This window comes from Pocillopora damicornis, chromosome 14 (assembly GCF_964200805.1).
Source record: "Pocillopora damicornis chromosome 14, jaPocDami1.2, whole genome shotgun sequence".
In the NCBI taxonomy this organism is placed as follows: Eukaryota; Metazoa; Cnidaria; class Anthozoa; order Scleractinia; family Pocilloporidae; genus Pocillopora; species Pocillopora damicornis.
The window spans coordinates 14,398,687-14,426,538 of NC_142683.1; the positions used below are offsets into that span (position 1 = coordinate 14,398,687).

Below are 27,852 nucleotides of genomic sequence, written 5' to 3' on the forward strand. Positions count from 1 at the left end.
CAGTGTAATTCGCGTTAAATCAACCTCGCTCCCATTTGGCTAAATTTTGTCCGCTTTGGCGTCTGCCTGTTTTGAAAAAATAACTAAAAAATTTAATTTTTACAACTGCCATTTGTCATGGTTTTGATATCCGAAAACCCCAGTCCTTCATATATCCTTTCCAATACGTTAAGTGGAAGGCCACATCAGTTACAGAAGCCGTTTTTACGGTGCTCTCACCCCGAGGAGTCTTCATGTTGTCGTTCATTCATAAAACACACGCCTTGGGCAGTTTGTTTCTAATTGTCATGCGAAGAAACTATTGATATGAGCCACAATTCAGCCGGATTTCACCGAACATTTCACTTTCAGACTCTTTATCAAGACTAAAAAACTTCAGACAGAAGTGTTGAATACAACCTGCCGAACTATTTTAGTTTATGGACTATAACATATTTTAAACTTTGATGTTTGGACATTTTTGAAAGCTTTTAATTAAGAGAATATTCTGATTGATTGAAAAAGACCAGTGGTCCTCTTCCACTGATCAGATTATACTCTCAGTTGCTCTCAAGAAGTAGGGAAAGACACTCCACTACGTCTCGTGTTTCCCTCTACACTTCTTTCGTGCTCTAGCCGCTGCCTATTTGCTTTACTACAGAACAGAGCACATTCGAATACGTTGAATATGTTTTGATTTATTTGCATCTATTTTCACTGATGTCCATTTGCCAAATAAAGGCAGATTTTTATGTCTCAGAAACAATCTCTTTCCAATCCCTCTTTCACTACAACAACGGGAAGAACAATAAAGAACAGTCTTACAAGCGCCTTCAAGTAATAAGACAATTGGAATTTTGAAAAAGTTATCCTTTAACCTTTCACTACCGGAAGTGATTCACATGTAAGTTCTCACTATAATATCTAAAAATTATCCAGCAAACAGGTTTTGAGAATATTCAAACCCATCAGATAGAAGTTGTTATCGTGATCTAACACCAAACGCTTGTAACTTATTTACAAGGAAATGTGTAACAGCTAGAGGGGAGAATTTACAGTCAGATCTTGGAGTTAAAGGGATAACCTTATAAAATTACGCAATCGCATAAAGCGGTTGTTTTAGTGTTTTTTTCTTTTCGGGAGCGGGGCTTAAAAGAGCTGGATGTCACATGGTACTCGTCTATTTCAGCACCTGGCACGTGTCACCCTTTCTAGTAGAAGAAAGCAATATATATGTAATTACTTCTAAGTTATCGAATGAAAATAATGTATTTAATGCGACGTCTTCAGTGCAAAATATTCTTTGACAATCCCAATCCTATAAAATTTGCCTTTGCTACATTACTACGAATATGCATAAATGCCACTAACATGCAAAATTTAAAATCGCAAAGCTAAATAGTTCACTTGTATTCGAAAAAGTTTCTTCGAAAAATAAGAGTAAACTTACAATTCCAGTCTCCAACATTAGGAAAGAAACAGTTCGGTCATTAGAAGAGGAATACAAACTGCAAAGTAAATAAGTGTCAATTGAAACAGCTACTTTAATATGAAAATATTTTTAGGGGTAGTCACGAGAATACGTCCATCTGGTGTTGCTGCTATTCCATGAGGTTTAGGTAAATGAGTGATACTTTTACCAATGAAGCGACCGTCCAGAGAAAACTGCTGAACTCGGTTATTGTGCTGATCACACACCAGAAGATTATTGAAACTGTCTATTAGCAAACCATTCGGGTGGTCAAATTGTCCATTTTGATTGCCTCGTTTGCCAAACTTGTGTAAGAATGTTCCTGACTTGTCGAAAGCCTTGATGCAATGATCTTGGCGATCGGATATGAAAAACTTGTCTTTGTAAGGCAAGCAGCTCCTTGGTTCTATTAATTTTTCTGGGCCGATGTTTCCAAAGATGAAAATAGTCTCTCCCTCACGTGACATCACCTGTATCCTGCCACTATAAATCTCGGTTACAACAATGCGACGTTCTTCATCCAAACAAACATCACAAGGGAGATAAAACTCTCCTTTTCTTACTGCTCTTCCTAAAGTGTTCACAACAGTTCCCGTTTGGATATTAATTTGTTGTATTCTTCTGTTACCTGTGTCTGTTATCAAAATCTCGTCATCGTTCAAATATGTCACGCCAATTGGGTTTATAAATTGCCCTTTAAGTCCAATTTTTCTCAAACATTTACCACTTTTATCGAATATGTAAACGGAGTTTGTACCACAATCAGTTACGGCAATATTCCCTATCGTATTTACGGCGATTCTAGATAGATCGTCGACTCGTTCTCCTTCTAATAAATTCAAATCCAAATTACCGACCACAGTAAGTTCACGCTCCTTCACCGCCACGGTAAACGGAGAATTGACGAGTGTATCTCCATTAATCTTCACTTCAATGCTATAAGCTCCGGGTACTTTGGGTATAAAGTTCACTTCGAATCTACCGTTTTCTGTGTTTTTCTGTGTGATTTGTATGATATCTTTGTCTGGTTGTATGAGAACTTTAATTTGCTCGTTGAGATCAGGCTGGTTACTTATTTCGCCATCAGGTGTTTTGGGGGATAAAATGAACTTTGCTTCTAAACCAGCATGAAAAGTTTGATCCAGTCCCTCTAGAGTGGACCGACCTGCGTCTGCTATGTCTTCGGTGGCGATATCGCCTAAGTTGAAGCCCACGGCAGGAGTGGGGTAAAACTTGATGAACGAGGTCTGATGGTGTTGTGCAGCTGGGATTCCTCGAAGCTCCTCAAATCTCTGTTTCAAATTGTGCTTGTTTTGCATGATATCCCAGCTCGAGCTTTTCTGTATCAAGTTTTCGGCAAAGTCGGCGATTTTGTTGTTTTGTTTTATCAGAGATTCTACTGCCTGTCGAGCCGAATTGATTCTTTGGAGTCTCGTGACGCACGTTGTCTCGATTGATTCAATGGCTTTCCGCTCGCGCTCTCGAATCTCTGCGATCATCTCTTCGGCTGCTTGAGAGACTCCTCGTTTAGCGACGCGGGCATTTTCTTGCAGGCTGTTTGCTGTGTTTTGGTATTGTTGAAGCTTTTCCTTTAAATCTTTTTCCCTTGTTCGGCTCTCTGCGGCATCCGCCATGATGTTTCCTTTCTCGTTGTCAGCCGCTTCGTCGAGCAATTGAACTTTGTGACTTTGATGATCCGTGACGATGCAAAGATGGCAAACACAACACTGACACTGGAGGCAGTAAAATCTCGTGATCTCTCGCTCGTGGTACTTCTTGGTGCAAAAGGGCTGTCGCTTTAACAGAGCCTCGTAATCTTGATCTTGGAAGTCTTTAACAGGCATGACTTTGTGTCCCTCAAAGGCGTCGCGCATAATTTCATGTGCGTTAAGACAGTCGGAACACATGAATCGGGCACAATCAAAGCAGTAATGGACATTGGAGATGGTCTTCTTACAGTTGCCACAAGTGACGTTTGTTCCATCGCCACTTTGTCGAACGGCAAGTATATTCAACAAACTGTTGTGAAAGAAACTAGTTGGCAACGCTTCGAAGCGATTTCCTTCTGGCAAGTGGATTTCTGCCTGACACTCGGGGCATCGGAATTTTCCATGCCTTTGGCTCACTCTTGCGTGTTTTTCTAAACAATCACAGCAGAACGTGTGAAAACACGATATAATTTTCGGCTCTTTGTAGGTCTCGAGACAAACTGAGCAAGTAACCTGTTTGGTGAGATTTCTCAAAAAGGACTCCATTGTCAGCGTTCAACAAGATTGCTGGTAAACACAGCCTGAAAAAGCTATTGTTTGAAATTCCGAGAAAAACAGGATGTAGTTGAGTGACCTAATGAACTGAAGCTAAATATATTTAGAAACTGGGCTGTCATCACGCAGTTACACTTTTGTTGTAGAAGATCATGGCCGATAAGGTTTCTTTTTGTTTTGTTTGTTTGCACGTTTTCACGCATTACTGACTTCGAATTCTCGGTTACGTTTTCAAGTCTTGAATTGACGTGTAAAGCTGTTCATCATTAATTCTTTGACCTTTAAGAGTGACTAACATCTAATTTCTCCTTATAATATCACCCCTGATTTAAATATTACGGACACGAGAATACAAGAAATGATCACCAACTAAGGAAGCTTTTGATTATTAAACATATTCTCCTTATCAGCACCAGAGGAAATGTATAAAGAACAGTAAGGAGAATATGCAGACTGATGTTAGGGTGTAAAGCCGGGTTAATGTTTGGACATTTGAGAATGATGCATTCCGTGGTCATTAGATGGCCGATGGAACTTCTATTGCTACTATTTGCTGTACTTTAAAAATATTGTTTCCAGGGTTATGACAATGGAAAGAACAATTAAGAACAGTCTTATGAGCACCTTCAAGGAATAAGACAATGAGAATTTTCAAAAAGTTTTTCTTTAACCTAACAAAGTCACGCAACCCCAAAAAGCGTCTTTTTTGGATTTTTTTTTTCGGGAGCGAGGCCTAAAAATAGCTGGATGTCACATAGTACTCGTCTATTTCAGCACCTGGCACGTATCGCCCTTTCTAGTAGAAGAAAGCAATATATATGTAGTTACTGCTAAGATATCAAATGGAAATAATGTATTTAATGCGACGTCCTCAGTGCAAAATATTCTTAAACAATCAGAATCCTATAATATTTACATGTGCCATATTATTACCAATATGCATAAATGCCCCTAACATATATTATTTGAAATCTCTAAGCTAATTAGTTCAGTTTCATTTGATGAAGTTTCTTCGAGAAGAAGAATAAACTTACAAACTCCAGTCTCTAATCAGTATAGCACATTAGGAAAGAAACAGTTCAGGTCATTAGAAGTAGAATACAAACTGCGAAGTAAATAAGTGTATATTGAAACAGCTACTTTAATATGAAAACTTTTTCAGGGGTAGTCACGAGAATACGTCCATCTGGTGTTGCTGCTATTCCACGAGGTTCAGGTAAATGAGTGATACTTTTATCAGTGAAGCGACCGTCCAGAGAAAACTGCTGAACTCGATTATTGAACCGATCACACACCAGGAGATTATTGGAGCTGTCTATTAGCAAATCAGTGGGGCAGTCAAATTGTCCTTCTTGATTGCCCTCCTTGCCAAACTTGTGTAAGAATGTTCCTGACTTGTCAAAAGTCGTAATACAATGATTCCCACCATCGGAGACGAAAAACTTGTTTTTGTAAGGCAAGCAGCTCCTTGGTTCTTTTAATTTTTCTGGGCCAATGTTTTCAAAGATGGAAATGGTCTCTCCCTGACATGACATCACCTGTATCCTATTACTCCAAAACTCGGTCACAACAATGCGACGTTCTTCATCCAAACAAACATCGGTTGGGAGATTAAACTCTCTTGTTCCTACACCTGCTTTTCCTAAAGTTTTCACAACAGTTCCCGTTTGGATATTTTTTTTGCTGTATTCTGCCGTTACCTGTGTCAGCAATCAAAATCTCGTCATCCTTCAAATATGTCACGCCAGATGGGGCTGCAAATTCCCCTTCAACTCCAATTTTTCTGAGACATTTACCATTTTTATCAAATATGTAAACACAGTTTTTACTACCGTCAGTTACGGCAATATTTCCTTTCGTATTTACCGCGATTCCAAATAGATTGTCGACCCGTTCTCCTTCTAATAAATTCAGATCCAAGTCACCGATCACAGTAAGTTCACGCTCCTTCACCGCCACAGTGAACGGAGAGTTGGCGAGTGTATCACCATTAATCTTCACTTCAATGCTGTAAGCACCAGGTTCTTTGGGTATAAATTTCACCTCGAATCTCCCGTTTTCTGTGTTGTAAACAGTGACTTGTGTGACATGATTTTTGTCTGGTCGTATAAGAACTTCAATTTTCTGTTTGAGATCAGGCTGGTTACTTATTTCTCCATCAGGTGTTTTTGGGGATAAAATGAACTTTGCTTCTAAAGCAGCCTGAAAAGTTTGATCCAGTCCCTCTAGAGTAGACCAACTTGCGTCTGCTATGTTTTCGGTGGCGATGTCCCCCAAGTTGAAGCCCACGGCAGGAGTGGGGTAAAACTTGATGAACGAGGTCTGATGGTGTTGTGCAGCTTGGATTCCTCGAAGTTCTTCAAATCTCTGTTTCAAATTGTGCTTGTTTTGCATGATATCCCAGCTCGAGCTTTTCTGTACCAAGTTTTCGGCAAAGTCGGCGACTTTGTTGTTTTGTTTCATGAGAGATTCTACGGCCTCCCGAGCCGAGTTGATTTTTTGGAGTCTCGTCACGCATGTTGCCTCGATTGATTCAATGGCTTGTCGCTCGCGCTCTCGAATCTCTGCGATCTCCTGCTCAGCTGCTTGCGAAACTCCGCGTTTAGCGAGTTGAGCATTGTCTCGCAGCTCAGAAGCCATGTGGTGAAACTGTCGAATCGTTTCCTTTAAATCTTTTTCCCTTGTTCGGCTCATTAAAGCATCCACCATGATGTTTCCTTTCTCGTCGTCCGCCGCTTCGTCGAGCAAAATCGCTTCATGGCTTTTATGATCCGTCACGATGCAAAGATGGCAGACACAACATTGACACTGAAGGCAGTAAAATCTCGTCATCTCTTTCTCGTGAAACCTCTTAGTGCAAAAGGGCTGTCGCTTTAACACAGCTTCGTAATCTTGATCCTGGAAGTCTTTAACAGGCATGACTTTGTGTCCTTCGAATGCATCGCGCATAATTTCATGTGCATTCAGACATTCAGAGCACATAAATCGAGCACAATCAAAGCAGTAATGCACATTGGAGCTGGTCTTGTTACAGTTGCTACAAGTGACGTTTGTTCCATCGCCACTTTGTCGAACGGCAAGGATATTCAACAAACTGTTGTGAAAAAAGCTGGTTGGCAACGCTTCGAAGCGATTTCCTTGTGGCAGGTGGATTTCTGCCTGACACTCGGGGCATCGCAATTTTCCATGTCTGTGGCTCACTCTTGCGTGTTTTCCCAAACACTCACAACAAAAGGTGTGAAAACACGATATAATTTTCGGTTCTTTGAAGGTCTCGAGACAAATAGAGCAAATAACTTGTTTGGTGAGGTTTCTCAGGAAGGACTCCATTGTCTGTATTTGACAAGATTTTTTGTAAACACAGCCTTAAAGAGCTATTGGTTGAATTTCCGAGAAAGCATTGTGTACGTGTAGGCGCAAGGTGAAACGGAAGCGAAGGAACCGCGTTTACGCAAACCTGACACTTATGTCAGGTTATGTCAGTTTATGCAAACTAATGTCGCTTGATAATATTTTTTTGCTAAGTGGCACGTGAAGGTTATTAAGATAAACAAAAACATTGAAGTGAATTCATTTTCAATTTTTCGGGTAAATTTGCAATTCAGCGTCCTAGCTCAAATGTATACTTTGCTTTAAGGATTTAGTAAAAAATATAAGCGATTTTCGGTATAGAGTAAGAAAAGGACGATGTTCGATTAGCATCGCGTTTACGAAACTAGACTTCAACGTCCACGCGGTTTCAGCTTGCATTTGTAAACGGTTCCACGATCGTCGAAATAAGTTGGATCATTGGATGAAGGTTTTTACAGATTTCTTTCAGAGATAGTTACGCTGCAAGCGTGAAGAAAGAGCGACTCTTTTCCCAGTCGAAAGAATCGTTGAAAGAGACAATTAGCTTTTATTTCATAGCTTCGTAACACCGTTCGCAAAGAGAACGAAAGTCGATGGCGGACAATCTCCTTGGCCCAAGTGCATTAAGACAAAGGACATGTATTCTGTGAGAGCTTTAACGGGCGCCACAATAAATATGGTGACCGGTTTCTTTTAGAGAAGAGAGGTGATCGATCACTGGCGCTGCTTGATATAATAAAGATTTTCCATAGCGAGTTGATGACAAACGGAGACATCTTTACCTTCGAAAAACATATCTATGGCTTTCTGCATGCTGCTCTTCTTGAAATGTTTCTATCCCAGTTTATCCCGATCTTTTCAGATCGTTTTTGTCTGAAAAGTTGACCAATTAGTGGAAGCATTTTGTTCAACATCTTGTTCGTTAGTATGATAATAAATGACCAACTCTCGCCAATCAGAATTGACAGAAGAATCGGCAAAAGGGGTTAACCAATAAAAAGTCATTATGTATTTTCTTTCAAAAAAAGTGACGTCACGGAACACGATTTGTGTCAAGTTAGCGTAGACATTCCCTCGCTTCTGTTTCACCTAAGGAGGTGGGGGGGGGGGGGGGGGGGATTACTGGTTAACGTTGGCTAAGAAAAACAGGATGTAAGTGAGTGACCTTCTGAACCGAAGTTAAATGTATTTAGAAAGCGGGCTATCAACACACAGTCACGCTTTTGTCGTAGAAGATCATGGCCGATTAGGTTTCTGTTTTGTTTTGATTGTTTGCATGTTTGCATGTTTTCACGCATTACTGACTTCGAGTTCTCGCTTAGGTTTTCAAGTCGTAAATTGACGTGTGGAGTTAAACTGATTTAATCCTCATTAACCCTTTGCTTCATAAGAGTAACCAGTATTGAATATCTCCTTATAATATCACCCCTGATTTAAACATTAAGATCACGATAATACAAGAAATGGTCACCAACTAGGGAAGCTTTTGATTATTAAACATATTCTCCTTGTCAGCATCTCAGGAAATGTATAAAGAACAGTAAGGAGAATATACAGACTGATGTTAGGGTGTAAAGGGTTAATGTTTAGACATTTAAGAATGATGCACTTCGTGGTGGTTATATGGCCGAAGGGGTTTCTACTGCTACTATTTGCACGTACTTCGAAAAATTGTTTCCAAGGTTATGACGATGTAAGAGTTTTTTTGTAAGCAAAATACCGTTGACAGTGGACTTACTGGCGAACTTCATGTGAGGTCAGAAAATTGAGCTGCAACGCTTTGATTTAAGTTTTACACTACAACACCCAACATGGTTTCCAGGGTCTCGCCATATCCCACAGTAGTATGGCGAGAAGGGGAAAGGAGCTGGGAACGACGATGCGATACACATGAGGTATCGTCTTTATGGCAAACCAATTTCCGCCTGGTATGAGGAGCATCAGAAGTTTTTCGTTGACGGCTTGTGCATTTTCCAATAAACCTACGTTTAAACGTGTAGACAGTTTTTGGTGCCCCATACATGTCGATATCCGGAAACTGAAACTGAGCAAGTTTTGCTTAGGGCGATGGCAGATACTCCTTCAACGAATTGTTGTGTAGGATGTTGATAAGAGACATCGATGTCAGCTCTAACTTCCTGGTCCTAGTTGTTCGAAGGTAGGATAACACTCTTCACTGGATAAATCTCTATCCAGTGGATAACTCAGTACGTTTTGCTACCACTTATCGGTTATATAGCGATTTATCCGTTGGAAAGCGTTATCCGCCCTTTACACAACTGGGTCCTGACTATTAAAACGGAGGCTAATTTGATTTGGAAAGCGAAGCCGATCGGGTATCGTCTGCCATCGTCTTGGAGATTGTCTTATCTAAGACAGTGTATTCACTGAAGCTATCGTTAAGCCTAAATTTTTAGATGTTCGAAAACAAACTCTTCTCTTTTTCAGATTTATCGGTCGAAAAAAAAATTTGGCCAGCAGGGCTTTTTTTTACACACAACCCCCCCCCCCCCTCTGGGGCAAGATGTGGCGGAATTCCGAGCAGGTGAGAAGGGGATACTCTCAGGTCAGCGCTCATTCTTTCTAGCAATATGACTTTCGAATGTGGAAGGTTGAATTTCAGGCTTGTTCAAAACTGAGTGTTAAATATTTGGAACTGAGGAACGGTTCATTGTTATTTGACACTGTAACATTAATACCTTAAAAAAACGAAAGAAAATTAACGAGCGAGTCAGCCAAGTTCAATTCACTGTTCACGGGTTCAATATTTCTGGTGTCAAAATTATACACAAATTGGAAAGACGTCTTTAAAAGTCACGCAACCGCAAAGAGTCTTTTGTTTTGTTTTTTTTCTTGGGGTGGGGGAAGGGGGGGGGAAGCGAGGCCTAACAAGAGCTATCCAATTACTGCTAAGTTATTGTAAGAAAACAATGTATTTAATGCAAAATATTCTTTAATAATCAAAATCCTATAATATTTAGATGTGCTACATTATCACGAATATACATAAACGCCACCAGCAAATTAAACCAAATTTGAAATCTTAAAGCTAATTAGTTCAGTTGTAATTGACAAAGCTTCTTCGAGAAGAAGAATAAACTTAAAAATTCCAGTCTCCGATTATTGCAGATTAGGAAAGAAACAGTTCGGGTCATTAGAAGTAGAATATAACCTGCGAAGTAAATAAGTGTCTATTGAAACAGCTACTTTAATATGAAAATCTTTTTAGGGGTAGTCACGAGAATACGTCCGTCTGGTGTTGCTGCTATTCTACGAGGATTAGGTAAATAAGTGATACTTTTACCAGTGAAGCGACCGTCCAGAGAAAACTGCTGAACTCGATTATTCCACGAATCACACATTAGAAGATTATTGAAGCTGTCTATAAGCAAACCATTCGGGTTGTGAAATTGTCCATCTTGATTGCCCTCCTTGCCAAACTTGTGTAAGAATGCTCCTGACCTGTCGAAAGCCTTGATGCATTGATTTCTATCGGAGACGAAAAAGTTGTTTTTGTAAGGCAAACAGCTCTTTGGGTGGGTCATGTTTTCAAAGATAGAAATAGTCTCTCCCGCACGTGACATCACCTGTATCCTACCAATCACAAACTCGGTTACAAAAATGCGATGTTCTTTATCCAAACAAACATCAAATGGACGATAAAACTCTCCTGCTTTTCCTAAAGTTTTCACAACAGTTCCTGTCTGGATATTACTTTGTTGTATTCTGTTGTTATTTGTGTCTGCAATCAAAATCTCGTCATCTTTCAAATATGTCACGCCAAGTGGGTATTTAAATTGCCCTTTATCTCCAATTTTTCTCAGACATTTACCATTTTTATCGAATATGTAAACACAGTGTTTCCCAGTGTCAGTTATGGCGATATTCCCTTTCGTATTTACCGCGATTCCAAATGGATTGCCGACCTGCTCTCCTTCTAATAAATCCAGATCCAACTCACCGACCACGATAAGTTCACGCTCCTTCACCGCCACAGTGAACGGAGAGTTGGCGAGTGTATCTCCATTAATCTTCATTTCAATGCTGTAAGCACCGGGTCCTTTGGGTATAAATTTCACCTCGAATCTACCGTTGTCTGTGTTGCAAACAGTGACTTGTGTGACATCTTTGGCTGGTTGTATGAGAACTTCAATTTGCTGTTTGAGATCAGGCTGGTTACTTATTTCTCCATCAGGTGTTTTGGGGCATAAAATAAACTTTGCTTCTAAACCAGCCTGAAAAGTTTGATCCAGTCCCTCTAGAGTGGACCGACTTGCGTCTGCTTTGTCTTCGGTGGAAATGTCGCCCAAGTTGGAGCCTACAGCAGGAGTGGGGTAAAACTTGATGAACGAGGTCTGATGGTGTTGTTCAGTTTGGATTCCTCGAAGTTCGTCAAATCTCTGTTTCAAATTGTGCTTGTTTTGCATGATATCCCAGCTGGAGCTTTTCTGTACCAAGTTTTCGGCAAAGTCGGCGACTTTGTTGTTTTGCTTAATCAGAGATTCTACTGCTTGTCGAGCCGAGTTGATTTTTTTGAGTCTCGCAACGCACTTTGTGTCGATTGATTCAATGGCTTTCCGCTCGCGCTCTCGAATATCTGCGATCATCTTTTCGGCTGCTTGAGAGACTCCTCGTTTAGCGACACGGGCATTTTCTTGCAGGCTGTTTGCTGTGTTTTGGAATTGTTGAAGCTTTTCCTTTAAATCTTTTTCCCTTGTTCGGCTCTCTGCGGCATCCGCCATGATGTTTCCTTTCTCGTTGTCAGCCGCTTCGTCGAGCAATTGAACTTTGTGACTTTGATGATCCGTGACGGTGCAAAGATGGCAAACACAACACTGACACTGTAGGCAGTAAAATCTCGTCATCTCTCGCTCGTGGTACTTCTTGGTGTAAAAGGGCTGTCGCTTTAACAAAGCCTCGTAATCTTGATCTTGGAAGTCTTTAACAGGCATGACTTTGTGTCCCTCAAAGGCGTCGCGCATAATTTCGTGTGCGTTGAGACAATCGGAACACATGAATCGGGCACAATCAAAGCAGTAATGGACATTGGAGCTGGTCTTGTAACAGTTCCCACAAGTGACATTTATTCCATGGCCACTTTGCCGAACGGCAAGTATATTCAACAAACTGTTGTGAAAAAAACTGGTTGGCAACGCTTCGAAGCGATTTCCTTGTGGCAGGTGGATTTCTGCCTGACACTCGGGGCATCGAAACTTTCCATGCCTTTGGCTCACTCTTGCGTGTTTTTCTAAACACTCACAGCAGAACGTGTGAAAACACGATATAATTTTCGGCTCTTTGTAGGTCTCGAGACAAACTGAGCAAGTAACCTGTTTGGTGAGATTTCTCAAAAAGGACTCCATTGTCAGCGTTCAACAAGGTTGCTCGTAAACACAGCCTGAAAAAGCTATTGTTTGAAATTCCGAGAAAAACAGGATGTAGTTGAGTGACCTTATGAACTGAAGCTAAATATATTTAGAAACTGTGCTATCATCACGCAGTTACGCTTTTGTTGTAGAAGATCATGGCCGAAAGGTTAGTGTTTTGTTTGTTTGCACGTTTTCACGCATTACTGACTTCGAATTCTCGGTTACGTTTTTAAGTCGTAAATTGACGTGTGGAGCTGTTCCTCATTAATTCTTTGACCTTTAAGAGAGACTAACATCTAATTTCTCCTTATAATATCACCCCTGATTTAAACATTACTGGCACGAGAATACAAGAAATGATCACCAACTAGGGAAGCGTTTGATTATTAAAAATATTCTCCTTATCAGCACCTTAGGAAATGTATAAAGAACAGTAAGGAGAATATACAGACTGATGTTAGGGTGTAAAGCCAGGTTAATGGTTAGACATTTGATAATAATGTATTCCGTGGTCATTGTATGGCCGATGGGACTCTACCGGTACTGTGTGCCATTCCTTGTTTCCAGGGTTATGACGGTGTAAGGATTTTTTTTAGGCAAAATATTGTTAACAGTGGACTTACTGGCGAGCTTCTTATGGGGATAGTTCGTCAAATGATTGACTAGCAACGCTCTTATTTAAATTTTATACTACAGCCCCCAACATGGTTCCCAGGGTCTCGCCATTTCTCACACTAACATGACGAGAAGGGGAAACGAGCCGGGAACGATTTTCCTTATGGCAAACCGATTGCCGCCTGATATGAGAAGCTTGAGAAGTTTTTCGTTCGTGGCCTGTGCGTTTTCCTGAACACCCACGTGTAAACGTGTGTAGAGATGAGATAGTTTTTAGTGCCCCATACACGTCGATATCTAAATAAGCTGAGGAAGTTTTGATAAGTGGATGGCAGATACTCCTTCAATTAATTGTTGTGCAGGATGTTGAAAAGAGACATCGATGAAATTAGAAGATCCTCGCAGCTAAGAACACTACTGAAACTAGTAGTTGTAAGTAGGACCTGAAAAAAATTTCAGGCCCGTACGGGATTTGAACCCATGACCTCTGCGATACCGGTGCAGCGCTCTACCAATTGAGCTAACAAGCCAACTGGGAGCTGGTCAATGAATTGGGTACAAATAAACATCCGAGTGAATGAAGATTTTAGATATATGAAAATTCACATATTTGCACTGCGGTGGAAAGATGAAATTAGAAGATCCTCGCAGCTAAGAACACTACTGAAACTAGTAGTTGTAAGTAGGACCTGAAAAAAATTTCAGGCCCGTACGGGATTTGAACCCATGACCTCTGCGATACCGGTGCAGCGCTCTACCAATTGAGCTAACAAGCCAACTGGGAGCTGGTCAAGGTCCTACTTACAACTACTAGTTTCAGTAGTGTTCTTAGCTGCGAGGATCTTCTAATTTCATCTTTCCACCGCAGTGCAAATATGTGAATTTTCATATATCTAAAATCTTTAGAGACATCGATGTTAGCGATAACCTCTAAGCCCCGGTTGTTCGAAGGTCGGATAACACTATCTACTGGAAAAATCTCTATCCGGTTGATAACGCAGTACGTTTTGTTATCACTTATCCGCTGGATAGCGATTTATCCGTTGGATAGTGTTATCCACCCTTTATACAACTGGGCCCTGACCATTAAAACGGAAGCTAATTTGACTGAGTTGAAATCGAAGTTGATCGGGTATCGTCTGGAGAGTGTCATATATCTAAGACAGTTTATTCATTGGAGCCATCAGTAAGCCTGAACTTTTCGATGTTGCCGTCGGCAAGTAGGAAAACAAACTCTTCTTTTTTCAGATTTATCGGTCCAAAAAAAATGGTCTGCAGGGTTATTACAGACATCCCCAATCCTCCTCCTCTGGGATGTGGCGGAATTTCGCGCAGGTGAGAAGGGATTACTCTCAGATCGGCGCTCATTCTTTCTGGTAATATGGCTTTCGATGGTGGAAGGTTGAATTTCAGGTTCATTTGAAACTAAGTTTTGAATATTTGGAAGGAACGGTTCATTGTTATTTGGCGCTATAAGATATAAAATGAAAGAAGTTGATAAGTGAGTCAGCCAAGTTCAATTCACTGGTCACGGGTTCAATATTCCTGGTGTCAAAATTTTGCAGAAATATGAAAGGCACTTTTAAAAGTCACGCAACTGCAAAAAGCGGTTCTTTCGTTTAGTTTTGTTTTTCGTTTGCCGGTTTTTTTTTTGGGAGGGGGGGGGGGGGGCAGCTGGCACGTATCACCCTTTCCAGTAGAAGAAAGCAATATATATATGCCATTACTGCGACGTATTTAGTGCAAATTATTCTTTAACGATCAGAATTATGTAATAATTACATGTGCTGCATTATAACGAATATGCATAAATGCCACTAACATACATAATTTGAAATCTCTAAGCTGATTAGTTCGGTTGTATTTGATAAAGCTTCTTCGAGAAGAAGAATAAACTTACAAATCCCAGTCTCCGATTATTGCACATCAGGAAAGAAACAGTTCGGGCCATTAGAAGTTAACAAAAACTGTGAAGTAAATAAGTGTCTATTGAAACAGCTACCTTGATATGAAAATTTTTTTAGGGGTAGTCACGAGAATACGTGCATCTGGTGTTGCTGCTATTCTACGAGGATGAGATAAATGGGTGATACTTTTACCAGTGAAGCGACCGTCCAGAGAAAACTGCTGAACTCGATTATTCCACTGATCACACATCAGAAGATTATTGGAGCTGTCTATAAGCAAACCACTCGGGTAGTTAATTTGTCCATCTTGATTGCCTTTTTTCCAAACTCGTGACATCACCTGTCTCCCACTATTCCTAAACCCGGTCACAACAATGCGACGTTCTTCATCCAAACAAACATCACCTGGGATATCAAAATCTCCTATTCCTAGACCTTCTTGCCCTAAAGTTTTCACAACAGTTCCTGTCTGGATACTTGTTTGTTGTATTCTGTCGTTATTTGTGTCCACAATCAAAATCTCGTCATCGTTCAAATATGTCACACTATGTGGGTTCCCCTTTAACTCTAATTTTTCTCATAAATTTACCCTTTTTATCGAATGTTTACCATTGTCAGTTACGGCAATATTCCCTTTCATATTTACTGCGATTCCAACGAGAATGTCGACCTCTTCTCCTTCTAATGAATTCAGAATTCAGACAGTAAGTTCACACTCCTTTACCGCCACAGTGTACGGAGAGTTGGCGAGTGTATCTCCACTAATCTTTACCTCAATGCTGTAAGCACCAAGTACTTCGGGTATAAATTTCACCCCGAATCTACCGTTTTCTGTGTTGCAAACAGTGATTTGTGTGACATCTTTGTCTGATTGTATGAGAACTTCAATTTGCTGTTTGAGATCAGGCTGGTTACTTATTTCTCCTTAACGTGATTTGGGGAATAAAATGAAGTTTGCTTCTAAACCAGCCTGAAAAGTTTGATCCAGTCCCTCTAGGGTGGAACGACTTCCGTCCGCTATGTCTTCGGTTACAATGTCGCCCAATTAAAGCCGCCCCACAACATGAGTGGGGTAAAACTTGACGAACGAGGTCTGATGGTGTTGTGTAGCCTAAATTCCTCGAGGTTCCTCAAATCTCTGTTTCAAATTGTACTTGTTTTGCACGATGTCCCAGCTCGAGCTTTTCTGTATAAGGTTTTCGGCAAAGTCGTTGACTTTATTGGTTTGCTTCATCAAAGATTCTACAGCCTCCCAAGCCGAGTTGATTTTTTGGAGTCTCGTCACGCACGTTGTCTCGATTGATTCAGTGGCTTGTCTCTCGCGCTCTCGAATCTCTGCGATCTTCTGCTCTGCTGCTTGCGAAACTTCGCGTTTAGCGAGTTGGGCATTGTCTCGCAGCTCGGAAATTGTGTGGTGAAATACTGTGATCTTCTGCTCTGCTGCTTGCGAAACTTCGCGTTTAGCGAGTTGGGCATTGTCTCGCAGCTCGGAAACTGTGTGGTGAAAGTGTGGAATCGTTTCCTTGAAATCGTTTTCCCTTGTTCGGCTCATTACAGCATCCGCTACGATGTTTACTTTCTCGTTGTCCGCTGCTTCGTCGAGCAAATTAACGTCATGGTTTTTACGATCCGTCACAATGCAAAGATGATCAATCCCTAATTAACCCTTTGACTCCTAAGAGTGACCAGCATCTGATTTCTCCTTACAATATTACTCCTGATTTACACATTAAGGTCACGAGAATACAAGAAATGATCACCAACTGGGGAAGCTTTTGATTATAAAACATATTCTCCTTGTCAGCACCTCAGGAAATGTATAAAGAACAGTAAGGAGAATATACAGACTGATGTTAGGGTGTAAAGGGTTAATGTTTAAATGTTTGAGAATGATGCATTCCGTGGTCATTAGATGGCCGATGGAATTTCTATTGCTACTATTTGCTGTACTTAAAAAAAAAATATTGTTTCCAGGGTTATGACAATAGAAAGAACAATTAATAACAGTCTTATGAGCTTCTTCAAGGAATAAGACAATGAGAATTTTCAAAAAGTTTTTCTTTAACCTAACAAAGTCACGCAACCCCAAAAAGCGTCTTTTTTGGATTTTTTTTTTCGGGAGCGAGGCCTAAAAATAGCTGGATGTCACATAGTACTCGTCTATTTCAGCACCTGGCACGTATCGCCCTTTCTAGTAGAAGAAAGCAATATATATGCAGTTACTGCTGAGTTATCGAATGGAAATAATATATTTAATGCGACGTCCTCAGTGCAAAATATTTTTTAACAATCAGAATCCTATAATATTTACATGTGCCATATTATTACCAATATGCATAAATGCCTCTAACATGTATCATTTGAAATCTCTAAGCTAATAAATTTAGTTTCATTTGATGAAGCTTCTTCGAGAAGAAGAATAAACTTACAAACTCCAGTCTCTAATCAGTATAGCACATTAGGAAAGAAACAGTTCGGGTCATTAAAAGTAGAATACAAACTGTGAAGTTAATAAGTGTCTATTGAAACAGCTACTTTAATATGAAAACTTTTTCAGGGGTAGTCACGAGAATACGTCCATCTGGTGTTGCTTCTATTCCACGAGGTTGAGGTAAATGAGTGATACTTTTACCAGTGAAGCGACCATCCAGAGAAAACTGCTGAACTCGATTGTTGCACTGATCACACACCAGGAGATTATTGGAGCTGTCTATTAGCAAACCAGTGGGGCAGTCAAATTGTCCTTCTTGATTGCCCTCCTTGCCAAACTTGTGTAAGAATGTTCCTGATTTGTCGAAAGCCTGGATGCAATGTTTTCTGCTATTGGAGACGAAAAACTTCTTTTTGTAAGGCAAGCAGCTAAATGGTTTTGATAATTTGTCTGGGCCGATGTTTCCAAAGATGGAAATAGTCTTTCCCTCACGTGACATCACCTGTATCCTTTCACTCGAAAACTCGGTTACAACAATACGACGTTCTTCATCCAAACAAACATCGGTTGGGAAACAAAACTCTCCTGTTCCTTCTCCTTTTCTTCCTAAAGTGTTCACAACAGTTCCTGTCTCGATATTAATTTGTTGTATTCTTCCGTTACCTGTGTCTGTAATCAAAATCTCGTCATCGTTCAAATATGTCACGCCAAATGGGTTTCTAAATTGCCCTTTAACTCCAGTTTTTCTCAAACATTTACCATTTTTATCGAATACGTAAACACAGTTTTTACTATGGTCAGTTACGGCAATATTCCCTATCGTATTTACAGCGATTCCAAATAGATTGACGACCCGTTCTCCTTCTAATAAATTCAGATCCAACTCACCGACCACAATAAGTTCACGCTCCTTCACCGCCACAATGAACGGAGAGTTGGCGAGTGTATCTCCATTAATCTTCACTTCAATACTGTAAGCACCGGGTACTTTGGGTATAAATTTCACCTCGAATATACCGTTTTCTGTGTTGCAAACAGTGGCTTGTGTGACATTTTTGTCTGGTTGTATGAGAACTTCAATTCGCTGTTTGAGATCAGGCTGGTTACTTATTTCGCCATGAGGTGTTTTGGGGAATAGAATGAACTTTGCTTCTAAACCAGCCTGAAAAGTTTGATCCAGTCCCTCTAGAGTGGACTGACCTGCGTCTGCTATGTCTTCGGTGGCGATGTCGCCCAAGTTGAAGCCCACAGCAGGAGTGGGGTAAAACTTGATGAACAAGGTCTGATAGTGTTGTGCAGCTTGGATTCCTCGAAGTTCCTCAAATCTCTGCTTCAAATTTGGCTTGTTTTGCATGACGTCCCAGCTCGAGCTTTTCTGTATCAAGTTTTCGGCAAAGTCGGCAACTTTGTTGTTTTGTTTCATCAAAGATTCTATTGCCTGTCGGGTCGAATTGATTTTTTGGAGTCTCGTGACGCACGTTGTCTGGATTGATTCAATGGCTTTCCGCTCGCGCTCTCGAATCTCTGCGATCATCTTTTCGGCTACTTGAGAGACTCCTCGTTTAGCGATGCGGGCATTTTCTTGCAGGCTGTTTGCTGTGTTTTGGAATTGTTGAAGCTTTTCCTTTAAATCTTTTTCCCTTGTTCGGCTCTCTGCGGCATCCGCCATGATGTTTTCTTTCTCGTTGTCAGCCGCTTCGTCGAGCAATTTAACTTTGTGACTTTGATGATCCGTGACGATGCAAAGATGGCAAACACAACACTGACACTGGAGGCAGTAAAATCTCGTGATCTCTCGCTCGTGGTACTTCTTGGTGCAAAAGGGCTGTCGCTTTAACAAAGCCTCGTAATCTTGATCTTGGAAGTCTTTAACAGGCATGACTTTGTGTCCCTCGAATGCATCGCGCATAATTTCATGTGCGTTCAGACATTCAGAGCACATGAATCGAGCACATTCAAAGCAGTAATGGACATTGGAGCTTGTCCTCTTACAGTTGCCACAAGTGATGTTTTTTTCATCGCCACTTTGTCGAACGGCAAGGATATTCAACAAACTGTTGTGAAAAAAACTGGTTGGCAGCGCTTCGAAGCGATTTCCTTCTGGTAAGTGGATTTCTGCCTGACACTCGGGGCATCTAAATTTTCCATGCCTTTGGCTCACTCTTGCGTGTTTTTCTAAACACTCACAGCAAAACGTGTGAAAACACGATATAATTTTCGGTTCTTTGAAGGTCTCGAGACAAATCGAGCAAGTAATTTGTCTGGTGAGATTTCTCAAGAACGACTCCATTGTCAGCGTTCAACAAGGTCACTTGTAAACACAGCTTGAAAAAAGCTATTGTTTGAAATTCCGAGAAAAACAGGATGTAGTTGAGTGACCATATGAACTGAAGCTAAATATAATTAGAAACTGGGCTATCATCACGCAGTCACGCTTTTGTTGTAGAAGATCATGGCCGATAAGGTTTCTTTTCATACGGTTAAGAATATATGAAAGTCATATATTTGAACTGCGGATAAAGATGTGAATGAAAGTGATCCTCGCAGTAATGTGCACTACTTGGCAGTAGTGAAAATAAGGCCTGAAAAAAAAAATTCAGGCCTGTACGGGATTTGAACCCATGACCTCTGCTTCACCGGTGCAGCGCTCTATCAACTGAGCTAACAAGCCAACTGTTGTTTTGTTTGTTTGCATGTTTTCAAGCATTACTGACTTCGAATTCTCGCTTACATTTTTAAGTCGTAAATTGACGCTTGGGGTTAAACTGATCTGTTCCTCATTAATTCTGCGACCTTTAAGAGTGACTAACATCTAATTTCTCCTTATAATATCACCCCTGATTTAAACATTACGGACACGAGAATACAAGAAATGATTACCAACTAGGGAAGCGTTTGATTATTTAACATATTCTCCTTGTCAGCACGTTAGGAAATGTATAAAGAACAGTAAGGAGAAAATGCACACTGGTGTTAGGGTGGAAAGGGTTAATGTTTAGACAGGGTAATTTAGTGTCATCAAATGAGTTGATAACGTAAATTGGCCACCGTGAAGAGTTACAAAGGTGATGTTTCGAACTTTAGCCCTTCGTCAGAGGGGTAAACAGTATTTGTTTAAATCTACCAGTGGTTTATCATAAATCCTGCAATATGATTGCGGTTGTAAGATACAAGAGTCTTTTGTCACTTTACTCACCGTCTATCAAGGATTAGATAACGAGTAGCGTAGCCGATTAGATTGCAAAATTTGGGGTAGTGCGGTGGTTGATGAAACGTGATAGAAACCCAAAGTGACTCGTGAAATTGTTAAACAGTACTCATAACTGCACTCACCGTTGAGAACGTTGGAAATGGTCATTCACTCTCAAGAGTTAGAGCATGGCTATTAAGAAACGCACAATATTGATACCTCTTGCTAGCGAGTTCGAGGTCCGTACTGTATTTTATGGACCAAGTTATTTTCCGGCCGCTCGGATTTATGGCCCTGGTGTGAAGTGCGCAGGCCATAAATTGGGGCTGGAGAAGACGAAGTTAGTAAAATGTTTATCATACCTTTGGGTTCAAAGAGAGGGGAAGATTTGAATTCTGTAATTTGATTATATTGATCCTTCCGATCCATAAATCCTTTCCAATTAGTTGAGTGGAAGGCCACATTAGTCACGGCAGCCGACGCTCTCACCCCGAGAAATCTTCATGTTGTCGTTCATTCATAAAACACACGCCGTGAGTAATTTCTTTTATCATCATCATGCTAAAAGAACTGCGTGTTTATATGAACCACAACTCAGCCGGATTTCATGGAACGTTTCACTTTCAGATTCTTTATTAAGAAAGAAAAGAAACTTCAAGCAGAAGTCATAGTATTGAATCCAACCTGCCGTACTTTTTCAGTTTATGAACTATTGCAGATTGTGAAAGTTTTGACAGTTTAGAAAGCTTTCAATTGAGAGAATAATCTGTTTGGTTGAATAAGACCAGTGGTCTTATACAATCAATCAGATTATTCACTCAATTGCTCCTCTACGTCTCGTGTTTCCCTCTACAATTCTTATGTGCTCTAGCCGCTTCCTACTTGCTTTACTACAAAACAAAGCACATTCAAGGCTTCTTTGTTTGTTGAATGTGTTTTAATCCATTAGCATTTATTTTCACTGATGACCATCTGCAAAATAAAGGCAGATTTTGATGTCTAAAAAAACATCCTCTTTCCATTTCCTCTTTTTTCCAAGGCAACAATGGGAAGAACAATTAAGAACAGTCTTACAGGCGTCTTGAAGTAATGAGACAACTAGAACTTTCCAAAAGGTTTTCTTCAACTTCGCAAAGTCAAAAAGGGTTTGGTTTTTGTTGGTTTGTTTTTCCGGGAGCGAGGCCTAACAAGAGCTGGATGTCACATAGTACTAGTCTGTTTCATTTTTCAATTTTTATCAGGCATTTACCATTTTTATCGAATATGTAAACACAGTTTTTACCATTGTCAGAACTCGACACCTGACACGTATCGCCCTTTCTTATAGCTGCTAGGTTATCGAAAGAAAATAATGTATTTAACGCGACGTACTAAATGCAACATATTCTTTGACAATCAGAATCCTTTTAACATTTACACGTGCTACATTATTACGAATATGCATAAACGCCACCAGCAAACCAAATTTAAAATCTCAAAGCTAATTAGTTCAGTTGTATTTGACAAAGCTTCTTCGAGAAGAAGAATAAACTTACAAATTTCAGTCTCCGATTATTGCACATTAGGAAAGAAACAATTCGGGTCATTAGAAGTAGAATACAAACTGCGAAGTAAATAAGAGTCTATTGAAACAGCTACTTTAATATGAAAATCTTGTCAGTGGTAGTCACGAGAATACGTCCATCTGATGTTGCTGTTATTCTATGAGGATAAGGTAACTGAGTGATACTTTTGACAGTGAAGCGACCGTCCAGAGAAACTGCTGAACTCGATTATTCAACCGATCATACACCAGAAGATTATTTGAGCTGTCTATAAGCAAACCATTCGGGTTTTTAAATTGTCCATCTTGATTGCCTCGTTTGCCAAACTTGTGTAAGAATGTTCCTGACTTGTCGAAAGCTTTAATGCAATGATTTTCGCTATCGGAGACGAAAAACCTTTTTTTTGTAAGGCAAGCGGCTCTTTGGGTGTTTTGATTTGTCTGGGCCGAAGTCTCTCCCCCACGTGTCTAGTCTCTCCCCCACGTGACATCACTTGTATCCTGTTCCTCGACATCTCGGTTACAACCATGCGACGTTCTTCATCCAAACGAACATCAGTCGGGTGATAAAACTCTCCTATTCCTACACCCATTTTTCCTAAGGTTTTCATAACAGTTCCTGTCTGGATATTAATTTGTTGTATTCTGCCGTTATTTGTGTCTGCAATCAAAATCTCGTCATCGTTCAAATATGTCACGCCAAATGGGTCTTTAAATTGCCCTTTAGCTCCAATTTTTCTCCGACATTTACCATTTATCGAACATGTAAACGCGTTCTCCTTCTAATAACTTCAGATCCAACTCACTGACCACGATAAGTTCACACTCCTTCACCGCCACAATGAACGGAGAGTTGGCGAGTGTATCTCCATTAATCTTCACTTCAATTCTGTAAGCACCGGGTACTTTGGGTATAAATTTCACCTCGAATCTACCGTTTTCTGTGTTGCAAACAGTGACTTGTGTGACATTTTTGTCTGGTCGTATATGAACTTCAATTTGCTGTTTGAGATCAGTCTGGTTACTTATTTCTTCATCAGGTGTTTTGGGGGATAAAATGAACTTTGCTTCTAAACCAGCCTGAAGAGTTTGATCCAGTCCCTCTAAAGTGGACCGACTTGCGTCTGCTATGTCTTCGGTGGCAATATCGCCTGAGTCAAGGCCCACATTAGGAGTGGGGTAAAACTTGATGAACGAGGTCTGATGGTGTTGTGCAGCTGGGATTCCTCGAAGTTCGTCAATATCTCTGTTTCAAATTTGGCTTGTTTTGCATGATATCCCAGCTCGAGCTTTTCTGTACCAAGTTTTCGGTAAAGTCGGCGACTTTGTTGTTTCGTTTCATCAGAGATTCTACTGCCTGTCGAGCCGAGTTGATTTTTTGGAGTCTCGTGACGCACGTTGTCTCGATTGATTCAATGGCTTGTCGCTCGTACTCTCGAATCTCTGCGATCTTCCGCTCGGCTGCTTGCGAAACTCCGCGTTTAGCGAGTTGGGCATTGTCTCATAACTCAGAAGCTGTGTGGTTAAACTGTCGAATCGTTTCCTTAAAATCGTCTTCCCTTGTTCTGCTCATTAAAGCATCCGCCATGATATTTCCTTTCTCGTTGTCAGCCGCTTCGTCGAGCAATTGAACTTTGTGACTTTGATGATCCGTGACGACGCAAAGATGGCAAACACAACACTGACACTGGAGGCAGTAAAATCTCGTGATTTCTCGCTCGTGGTACTTCTTGGTGCAAAAGGGCTGTCGCTTTAACAAAGCCTCGTAATCTTGATCTAGAAAGTCTTTAACAGGCATGACTTTGTGTCCTTCGAATGCGTCGCGCATAATTTCATGTGCGTTCAGACATGGAGAGCACATAAATCGAGCACAATCAAAGCAGTAATGGACATTGGAGCTGGTCTTGTAACAGTTGCTACAACTGACGTTTGTTCCATCGTCACTTTGTCGAACGGCAAGGATATTCAACAAACTGTTGTGAAAAAAACTGGTTGGCAACGCTTCGAAGCGATTTCCTTGTGGCAGGTGGATTTCTGCCTGACACTCGGGGCATCGAAATTGTCCATGTCTTTGGCTCACTCTTGCGTGTTTTTCCAAACACTGACAGCAAAACGTGTGAAAAAACGATATAATTTTCGGTTCTTTGAAGGTCTCGAGACAAATTGAGCAAGTGATCTGTTTGGTGAGGTTTCTCAAGAACGACTCCACTGTCAGCGTTCGACAAGATCGCTTGTAAACACAGCCTGAAAAAGCTATTGTTTGAAATTCCGTGAAAACATAGCCTACGTGTAGCCTTACCCTCCCCCGTAAGGTGAAACGGAAGCGAGGGACCTGACACTAATTGTGTTCCGGGATTCACCTTAATTTATGCAAAATAATGTCGCTTGTTAATATCTTTTTTGCGAAGTGCCACGTGTTAGTGTGAAGGTTATCAAGATAAACAAAAACATTGAAGTGAATTCGTTTTCCATTTCTCGGTTAAATTTGCAATTCAGCGTCCGAGTTCAAACATGTACTTTGTTTCAAGGACATAGGAAAAGGTTATGAGCGATTTTGATATAAAATTAGAAGAGGACAATGTTCGATTGGCATCGCTACTAGCGTGAAGAAAGAGTAACTCTTTTCTCAGTAGAAAGAATCGCTGCAAGAAACAACTAGCTTTATTTAATAGCTTCGCAGCACCGTTCGCAAAGAGAGCGTAAGTTGAAGGCGGACAACAGCTAACAATCCTCTTGACCCAAGCACATTAAGATAGTGCACCTGGTCTTCTGTGAGAGCTTTTACGGGCGGCACAATAAATATAGTGACCGGTTTCTTGAGGAGAAGAGAGGTGATCGATCACTGGCTCTGCTTGATATAATAAAGATTTTCCATAGCAAGTTGGTAACGAAACGGAGATATCGTTACCCTCGAAAAAACATATCTATGGCTTTCTGCTATTCCTCTTGAAGTGTCTCTTTACCAATCTATCCTGATCTTTTCAGGTCGCTGTTGTCTTAAAAGATGACCATGAAAACATTTTGTTCACCATCTTGTTCGTTAGTATGAAAACAAATTACCAACTCTCGCCAATAAGAATCGACGAAAGAATCGGCAAAAGGGGTTAACCGACAAAAAGTCATTATACGTTTTTTTGCAAAAGAGTGACGTCACGGAACACGATTGGTGTCAAGTTTGCGTAGACGTTCCCTCGCTTCTGTTTCACCTTTTTTTTGCGGGGTGGGGAGGAAGAGGGTACTAAGAAAAACTGGATGTACGTGAGTGACATGAACTGAAGCTAATCATATTTAGAAACTGGGCTATCATTACGCAGTCCCGCTTTTGTTGTAGAAGATCATGGCCGGTTGGGTTTCTGTTTTGTTTTGTTGATTGTTTGCATGTTTTCACCCATTCTGACTTCGAATTCTGGCTCACGTTTTTAAGTCGTAAATTAACGCGTGGAGTTAAACTGAATTAATCCTCATTTATCCATTGACCCCCAAGAGTGACCAGCATCTGATATCTCCTTACAATATTACTCCTAATTTAAACATAAAGGTCAAGAGAATACAAGAAATGATTACCACCTAGGGAAGTGTTTGATTGTTAAACCTATTCTTCTTGTCAGAAGTGAAGGAATAACCATTCGCAGATACACCACTTTGAATTAAATCCAATACTTCGTGAAAGATTTTGCGTTTCATGGGAGGAAGAGTTGACTGGTCCATCCCTCTTATTGCATTGGCTGCATTAAGTAAGTTCACAGGATCTGCAACTTTAGTTCGTGCACTTTTTGATTTTTCCGTATTTTCATTGCAATCATCAACAAAAATTTTAGCCGCTGTGTAACTATTTCCAACGAGGTCATGGTTAATAAGTATTGCCTCCAATTCACTCACGCTCAGAATTTTCACGAGAGGGTCAGGAGTATTTTTGCCGATGTAAGCAAATGAGAACCCATCCTGCTGATTAGTTGTACTTGAAGCATCACAGCAAATCGCTGTCCAGAGGTAACTAGGGACGGTGACTCGATTGGAATCTCTGTTAGTCACGTCTCCTTCCCTGTCATGTTCTGTGAATGGAATTTGTAATCCCTGCGGAACGATTCCCGTCACAAAATAACGTCTGGCGCCCTGAAAAAAACAATCTTTCCTCATTCTCTTCCAAGCTACTTCTTCCATTTTCTTCCACGACTGCTGGTTAAAGCAGGGATCTTGAGGAACGGCGTTTGTCAAGGTAAAAGTTGCTGTTCTTCCTTCTCCACATTGGTAAAAGTTTGGATTGAGGTGACCCCTGTCGTAACCTGTGTCACGATAGTCTACGTTTATCGCCTGTACTGTCTTGTAGCGTTCAGTTTGCTGGGAAGCTGTCTCCATATTTGTCTTCAACGTGGTGTCAGCGGCTACCAGGAGCTGTGAGGAGAAAAACAAAAAGTCTGATTATAGCTAAAATCATAAAATCTTTTTATGTAAAATCTTGGTCATGTTGATGTCATTGAATTGGATGAACATTGGTTTATTGTCTGTTGGTGGAACCACCGAACAAGAACAGGCACACTATTTCTCAGTGGAACATGATCTTCTGTCGATTGGTGAACAAGTAATATGAATGTACTGTTGTCGGCTTTACCTTACAGAAGTAAAAATTTTCATATTTTTCTGGATTTTAATTCCGTTGGTTTTTCAAACTGATATTTAAATTAAGTTTCCAATCGGCAACTTGTTTCGATTCATAATTTACGAGGTTGAATGAGTTACCTACCTGAGGCTCGACAAACCATGTGGACCTTCTCTGTGGCTCGGGAGTACCCAAGCAAGGATCAGGCAGAGTATAAGCTGAATACACAGGAATCTTTAAGCTGGTGCTGTACAGTGTGGCATAGTGGTAGACATCGTTATACCGCTGGCAGATGTTTCTGAGCGGTTCAGCGACATTCACAGCAAGCTTTGGTGGGGTACTTTTGTAAAAGTATTGCAAGCACTTTCCGAAATCTGAGTTGACTTCACTTCTCACACCGAATGCATTTAACCACAAAATCAAGAATAGCTGGTTCAAGGTGGGTTTCATGACTCCTTAAATATCTATTGCAGAGTGGTGCTCTCTTCACCCAGTTTCCTTCTTGAGCTTCTGACGCAGGTCCTGGCAAATTATCACTATTCAAATGAATTCGAAGCTATTCAGCCGTTAGATAATATTGATTAGGTAATGAAATTTGCTGAGAGATTACCTCAAACATTATCATGGCAACCCTTGCGTGGTGATGAGGAAAGCTTTTGCTCTTTGGCCTCCTTTTGCGTTACCCGCTAAGGCCATAGCAGCTTCAATGAATCGACATGGGTGATTCTAAACTTAGTTTTATGCGATACTTCCTATTACATTGGCCAGTCGCCACAACTGATTAATGTTTTACATGAACTTTGTGTAATTCTTGTCGAACATTCAAGACCTCATGCATGGGTGAAGTTCAAGGAGGTTAGGAATTAATGTCTTTGCACCAGCTCATTTCTCTTTGGGCTGCCTCTGTAAATAACAGGTATCTACTATGAGACAGACGCTTTTTGACTAAAAATACTGGCTATTGCTTTTTTTTATTGCTTGTCGCGGTCGAGACTCACCAGTTTTCCAAAATTACGGGTTTGAAAGGAGCGACTAACGAACTTATAGCAAAGTTTTTTGCCTCTAAAAAGTCAACAGGAAGTAATCCAATATTGATTAGGTTATGAAATTTGCAAAGAGAGTACCTCAAACATCA

The 27,852-nt window shown here is 40.6% G+C and overlaps 4 protein-coding genes and 2 pseudogenes across 5 annotated transcripts; all 6 read right to left on the reverse strand.

Annotated features, from left to right (window-relative positions):
* Positions 1–660: 660 nt before the first annotated feature.
* Positions 661–4,553, reverse strand: LOC149034617 (E3 ubiquitin-protein ligase TRIM45-like). Its single transcript, XM_089194318.1, has one exon. It carries the CDS (start codon positions 3,703–3,705, stop codon positions 1,519–1,521), a length of 2,187 nt encoding a protein of 728 aa, XP_089050444.1. The 5' UTR covers positions 3,706–4,553; the 3' UTR covers positions 661–1,518.
* On the reverse strand, positions 4,539–7,047 carry LOC113675963 (E3 ubiquitin-protein ligase TRIM45-like; annotated as a pseudogene).
* A 2,933-nt stretch (positions 7,048–9,980) lies between these two features.
* Positions 9,981–13,326, reverse strand: LOC149034618 (E3 ubiquitin-protein ligase TRIM45-like). Its single transcript, XM_089194319.1, has one exon. The coding sequence runs from the start codon at positions 12,426–12,428 to the stop codon at positions 10,269–10,271; it is 2,160 nt and encodes a 719-aa protein (XP_089050445.1). The 5' UTR covers positions 12,429–13,326; the 3' UTR covers positions 9,981–10,268.
* A 3,860-nt stretch (positions 13,327–17,186) lies between these two features.
* On the reverse strand, positions 17,187–21,051 carry LOC149034619 (E3 ubiquitin-protein ligase TRIM45-like). The gene has a single exon (XM_089194320.1). It carries the CDS (start codon positions 19,675–19,677, stop codon positions 17,488–17,490), a length of 2,190 nt encoding a protein of 729 aa, XP_089050446.1. The 5' UTR covers positions 19,678–21,051; the 3' UTR covers positions 17,187–17,487.
* A 444-nt stretch (positions 21,052–21,495) lies between these two features.
* LOC149034620 (endonuclease domain-containing 1 protein-like) lies at positions 21,496–27,477 on the reverse strand. 2 transcript variants are annotated; one of them, XM_089194322.1, is made up of 3 exons: positions 27,328–27,477; positions 26,862–27,253; positions 21,496–26,512 (listed from the first exon to the last, which is right to left on the reverse strand). In XM_089194322.1, exons 2-3 carry the CDS (start codon positions 27,165–27,167, stop codon positions 25,688–25,690), a joined length of 1,131 nt encoding a protein of 376 aa, XP_089050448.1. In that variant the 5' UTR covers positions 27,168–27,253; positions 27,328–27,477; the 3' UTR covers positions 21,496–25,687. The 2 variants fall into 2 exon arrangements, with proteins under 2 accessions (XP_089050448.1, XP_089050447.1); XM_089194321.1 differs by having other exon boundaries at positions 26,862–27,477.
* LOC149034621 (E3 ubiquitin-protein ligase TRIM71-like) lies at positions 21,965–23,981 on the reverse strand (annotated as a pseudogene).
* Positions 27,478–27,852: the final 375 nt, after the last annotated feature.